This window comes from Salvia splendens, unplaced genomic scaffold (genome assembly GCF_004379255.2).
Source record: "Salvia splendens isolate huo1 unplaced genomic scaffold, SspV2 ctg1063, whole genome shotgun sequence".
NCBI lineage: Eukaryota > Viridiplantae > Streptophyta > Magnoliopsida > Lamiales > Lamiaceae > Salvia > Salvia splendens.
In genome coordinates, this window is record NW_024598607.1 from 1 (window position 1) to 5,776 (window position 5,776).

The 5,776-nt window shown below is 38.3% G+C and overlaps 1 protein-coding gene and 1 pseudogene across 2 annotated transcripts; both read right to left on the minus strand.

The window, feature by feature from the left end:
- Positions 1 to 58: 58 nt before the first annotated feature.
- Positions 59 to 2,216, minus strand: LOC121788515 (annotated as a pseudogene).
- A 469-nt stretch (positions 2,217 to 2,685) lies between these two features.
- LOC121788513 (G2/mitotic-specific cyclin S13-7-like) lies at positions 2,686 to 4,888 on the minus strand. Of its 2 annotated transcripts, none has more exons than XM_042187170.1 (8): positions 4,725 to 4,888; positions 4,387 to 4,522; positions 4,209 to 4,263; positions 3,934 to 4,122; positions 3,731 to 3,856; positions 3,246 to 3,656; positions 2,989 to 3,170; positions 2,686 to 2,884 (listed from the first exon to the last, which is right to left on the minus strand). In XM_042187170.1, exons 1-8 carry the CDS (start codon positions 4,759 to 4,761, stop codon positions 2,767 to 2,769), a joined length of 1,254 nt encoding a protein of 417 aa, XP_042043104.1. In that variant the 5' UTR covers positions 4,762 to 4,888; the 3' UTR covers positions 2,686 to 2,766. The 2 variants fall into 2 exon arrangements, with proteins under 2 accessions (XP_042043104.1, XP_042043103.1); XM_042187169.1 differs by having other exon boundaries at positions 4,387 to 4,525.
- Between the last annotated feature and the right edge of the window lie 888 nt (positions 4,889 to 5,776).

Consider the following 5,776-nt stretch of genomic DNA (forward strand, 5'->3'; position numbering starts at 1 on the left):
GGCAAATAGATTAATGATCCATGCGCTAAAAGCAACTGGAAAGCATGAACATACTAACCTTAAAAACTTTAGGTTCCATGTCTGACACTGTAATATCTTCCCATCGCTATCCAGTTCAAAAAATTCAGAACAAAAAACTGGAGAACGGGCCGCCAATACCAATTTGTGGGCATGGAATTGTTCCCAGACACATTAAAAGTTACATCAGAACCTTCCATATTTCCAGAAGCGTACCAAAATCTGATCCAATGTCAGAATCTGGAACATGAATATGATGTAAACTTGAACAGTCGATGGCAGAAACCACAACCCCAACAGTACAGTTAATCTTCAGGCAGTCATCTTTGAGATAATCTGAAGATTCGAGCATGGCTCTCCTAAAAAAGCGCTTGTAACCCCTGTATTTAATTTATTTATTTTTTACTGATGAAATATGTTGAAAACAATGTTTGTACAGCTCACTTCTTAAAAAATGTACAAAAAAGACTTGTTTTCTGATACAACCAGCAGTGATTCTATAATTGTCTCCGGTGAAGATTTGATGACAAATTTACTCAATTTACCTCACTCATCATTAGAAGTCAGTGGCCTGAACATATTTGAATACACGAAGCAGAAGCCATGAAACCAGATGGTTCAACAAAAATGTATGTTAATTCTTTTCTTATCAATTACTTGAGTTTTATCTTTTATATTTTCATTGTTAGGCTTTGCATCTCCCAGCACCTCTGTCCCTTGACTCCCTTCCTCTCAATGTTCAAATGCCCATAACTAGCCAATAGGTTATTTGCATTGGGATGGCTATTGCAGAGTGATACCACATGCAAATATCATGTGAGATTCATAGCACACTTATTTTCAACTCATTAAACACCTAAACTAAGAAACGTAATTACATCCCCAATATAAAGCCAAGTGCAAAAATATGTATATCACAATTCATTAGGAAATGCTAAGTCATTCTATGTAACCTTCAAAACCAAGGTACGGAGGTATTCTACGTACAAGATAGAATCACCTAATGATAACATGAACATACATCCAATCCAAAACACAAGGAAATTAAGTGTCAATTATAAAATAGCCAAAAGAAAATAGTAGTATCAAGTATAATGAGGCAAGAAGCACGGAAAGCAAAATTATAATACGAGAAGGATCACAAACGATCAGCAGCTATTCATTGAAAGCATATAATGTATCCATATGTAGCCGTTCTGAAACCATAGCATAATTGATGAGATAAAAAATATTTCAAATAAATTGCTCAAATGAACATTTGATAGAATATCTAACTAGTGATGCGATTAATCATATACACTACACATTAAGATTATTAAACCCATGATATAAGAATTCGTATTGTTTGATCATGAATAGAAAGCTAAAGAATGTAAGTATTTTGATATTTTAACCAGGCACTACTAATCCTAAATCATAAACAATTCAGTCCAATTCAACTTTAAGTAAATCACAACACAGAAAAACAGTGACAGCTTGAGGTTCAGAAACACTCAAAATTTATAAGGCGGACGCGATTCAAAATTATCTAGAAATTGTTAGTCAACATAAGACAATCACTCACTAGCAGCGTCTCGGATTAGGTCCAATCAAAGTGATCAACAGTCAACAACAGCAATACTCAGTAGCAGCAAATGTAAAAAATCAGAAAACACGGTCGTAGCGAAATGAAGAGGAATTTTACCACATACTGCCGCGGTATTTAAGTGTGTAAGGCCCACTCTCAAGCGACCTATCGAAATGGCTATGCACTTTATGCTTCCCTTTCCCGCTCTGATCAACAAGAGTAAGCTCGAACAGCGCCCGCACATCCGTGCCCTCGCTCGCCAGCGCGATGAAAACCGAGACGTAAGTGGAATTGTCCTCGGGATTTTTACCGTCGGGGTAAAAGTAAATCGCCCATTTATAGCCTGCGACGGTGAAATCATGGCTGGCGATATGCTTCCCGACGCCCATTCCTTTGGCCATGGAGTAGCCCTGGATCAGAAAGCGGTGCGACCCGTTTATCGTCTCGGTGACGGAGCGTGAGCTGGTCGGCGAAATGAGGAGGTTCTGCGCTGGGTCCGGCGATTCCGACATTGTAGGCTCCGCGGAGTGATTGCGTTTGCTTTGGCGATTGAGGTGAAAGGATGAAGCTTGTGAGTGAGTGAGTGAGTGAGAGAGAGAGAGTTGGGTGATTAGGGTTTTTTGGAATTGAGTTTTGGGGGAATTTGCTTCGGCTGGAGAGAGACGATAATATGGATTTTTCTTCTTGAATTTTTATTCGAAATTACGATTCTACCCCTACTTATTTCACTCTTTGAAATTTGATTTTTTTGGGCTAATCAGTTTTACTTCATTTAAGAAAGAGTTCATTAGGTTTCCATATGTATTTTTAACTAAAATTAATGTTATTTTTATCTAAATTATTTTTTTCAAAAGTTTAATGATGTATTGCTTGTCTCCATATTATACTCTAAAGCACAATTAGCATCACACAACAAGGCACAATAAATCCAATATACTAATTGTTTGGTTTGGTTTGGTTTAGTTTAGAGTTATAATCTGTGTCTCCAATAAATCTAATTCAATAATGCTTTTTACAACAAAGTAAATCACAGCTGAAGAGAAGAATGAATCAAACTAATGAGTTTACATACCATACATACCTAGCTAGGAGATCATAACACATAAATGATCTCAAATCATTAATTTTGTGAGAATAAATTGGTTAACACAACTCAAAACCAAACAACTTATGCTGAAGAATCAAATTGTGGGCGGAGGAAACATGGCCCTCTCCGGATTAGAGTACTTTCTCCACACCGCTTTCAGCTTGCTCTCCGCCATACCACTCTGCAATCCTACCAACACCTTCCCACACTCCCTATTACACAATCACGCAACACACAAACATCAATCACACAACACACCAATAACTATTAAGTTATTCAATTCTTGATAATCACAAAAACACACAAACAAACATACATGAGCTGATCTTGACAGTATCCCGTGTGGTGCCTAAGCGTCTCACTCCACACCGGACTCCTCCCGAGAGTGCAACGAGCAACGTACACGGCAGAAGCTGCAAGCACCGAGGGGCTATACCGTGTCATGACCAAGTAGCTTGTCAAACCAAGCTCACCAAAGAAAAAGCTCATGTTTTCCATCTGCACTCATCAAACAAAATCATCATCATTAACAACACTAGAACCACCAAAATGATCATTCAAATCAATACTCACCTCCTTATCAGATGGAATAGAGGCCTTGATGTATCGAATCAGAAACACATAAGGAGTCGGTACAGTAAGGTACCACTCCAGCTGCCCGAGAATCGCCTTCTCCATCACCAGCACTTGCTCCCTTGCATAAGCATTGTCCGATATAGCCATCAGGTCACTCACCTCTGGTGCCCATATCTCCTCATATTTGCACGCAATCAGCATCGAGCTTATCCCAACGAGCTGCAGCTCCCTCCTCTGAACCGCCTTGAGGGAGAGGAACCGATCCATCACGTTCACTGTGAGGTATAGGCTCTCAGGGGTCAGTTCAAACTTCCTGTGCACTTCAATCAGCCAGTCCACCAGAATGCCTCTCATTTTCGAGTTGATTTCTTGTTGCGATTCCATGTAGTCATGAACTCGACCATCGCCCTAACAACCAACCGTATAAGTAAATTTGATATGATTCTTAGAAACACACAATAGTTTCTTGCATATATACATACTTCAGTAAGCTTGTAGTAATTGTACATGTCCTCAACATACTCAGCAGCTGTCAATTCATTCTCCGAGTCCCCTGCATCGATGTCCACGACCTTATCCTTAGGCTTCTTTGTAACCCCACAGGCAGCCTGCAACAATCCATTAATCCATCAAACTACTATAATTCTTGAATTAAGTTGAATTCAGGAATGTATGTGTGTTACACCTTGCTTCTAGCAGATAGGATGGAAGTGAAAGCTTTAGCAGCCTTCTTCTCTTTTCTTCCACTTTTGCAACTCTCTCCTTTATCCGAACTGATTACAACCACAGCCTCCTCCTTGGGCTTCAGAGCTTCCTTCTTGGCAGCAACAACATCTTTCCCCACCAAATCTTTTCCACTTTCCACCAGTGGCTTCTGCAATCAAATTCCATGTTAATGCCCTAAACTATTTAAATGGATAAATCATTGAATAATTGGTTATATGCCCTCAAATTTTCCACCTTGCAGATGTTTTTCTCTGCTTGTGCATTTGCCAGCAACTGTGCCCCAAAACTCCTGAAAATCACACAACAGTCAATGCCAAGAAGGCAAGAACACCCTACATTATTTTGTGTGTGTGTGTGTGTGTGTGTGTGTGTGAGAGAGAGAGAGAGAGAGAGGAGGAGGAGGAGGAGGAACCTGGTTACAGGGCGAGTGATTTGATTTTGGGGCTTGCGCTCAACATCAGCAGCTTGTTTAGTTGCCAAATTTCCAATATCTCTTAAAACACGCCTATTTCTGCCCTCAGCCTGCACAATCTTCTGCTTTCCACCACCTACTGATTTAACAAACCCCAATACTCAAGAAATTCAAAGAGAGCCATCTCCAAATAAAAACAGAATCTTTAATAATAATCAAGAAAGGGCTTATCATGATATAGCTGAAGCGCACCATGTCAAGAACTCACGAGAATTTCCATATTCAGTCAAATATCAACAAATAATAAGATAAAACATAGTCTGTGTTAGTTAATTTACCCCTCGGTTGCTCCGGAATAACAACCCTAGAAGCCATCTCTGCTACACAAAACGACGACAAAATTCACCCTCAAACTTGGGATTACTTCGATTCACAGTTTCTCGCTCAAGATTTTTTCTTTCTTTATCTACTTTCGGTGACAATGATGGTGAAGAAAGAGAGACTTGAGCGCGGACAGAGTGTTTGTTATATACAAGTGGAGAGCAGCGTATTGCCTAATAACGGTCATATTATCCAGCTTGAATAGGAGCCGTTGGATTGTGAGCAGCGGACGGTTGAGATTTGGTTTATCGGTGTATTGGGAGAATATTGACTAGCCGTTGGCTGGGCACAGGGAGCCTTAATTGCATTAATACTTCGCATTTTAGTGCCTAAGTAATGATAAGTTATAAAATTACCTTTTCCAATTTCAAAAATTCTAATGCATAGATTGATAAAATATATAATAACGAGTTATTAATTTATAAATACAGACCCTATAAATATTGGAGGAAAAATCGAAAGTGACCTGACAAATAAAAACTATTTGTGTTAAACAAGAATAAATACTACTCCCTTCGTTTCACTCAAATGTCTACATTCTTGAATGACAAGAGATTTTAGAAAGAGTTATTAGGTGAAGTAAGTAAAGAGAAAAAAGTAGTTGGATATTTTAACGAGGAGAGATTTATTTCCAAAATATAAAAAGTAGACATTTTGAGTATGAAAAACTAAAAGATAAAGGTGGACATCTTGAGTGAGACAAAGGGAGTACATCATTTACTTCTCTTTCATTCTTCCTCATTCATACAATACAACTAAATTCTTCTTCCTTTCTCAAATTTGTGCGATGTATCTTTAGTGTTAACAAAGATAAAATATAACATATCTCATATCAATATAAAGATGTAATTGAAATTTTATATAAAATTATAAATGGCTCAAGGGTTACTACTCATATTATCAATTTGTTTTAGGACGAAACCCAGAAATTTTTTATGTCGTACTGTGTTTATCATATCTAAACTTCTCAAATACATGCTTGCTTGCTCATTAGAGTTTACTTTTATTA

What these genes read in the sequence shown, in the direction of transcription:
- LOC121788513 (XM_042187169.1), bottom strand. Translation starts at nt 4,761, where the DNA reads ATGGCTTCTAGGGTTGTTATTCCGGAGCAACCGAGGG. An exon ending in TATTCCGGAGCAACCGAGGG is followed by an intron (nt 4,526 to 4,724) that starts GTAAATTAACTA and finishes TTGTTAAATCAG; the next exon opens with TAGGTGGTGGAAAGCAGAAG. An exon ending in TCCTATCTGCTAGAAGCAAG is followed by an intron (nt 3,857 to 3,933) that starts GTGTAACACACA and finishes GGATTGTTGCAG; the next exon opens with GCTGCCTGTGGGGTTACAAA.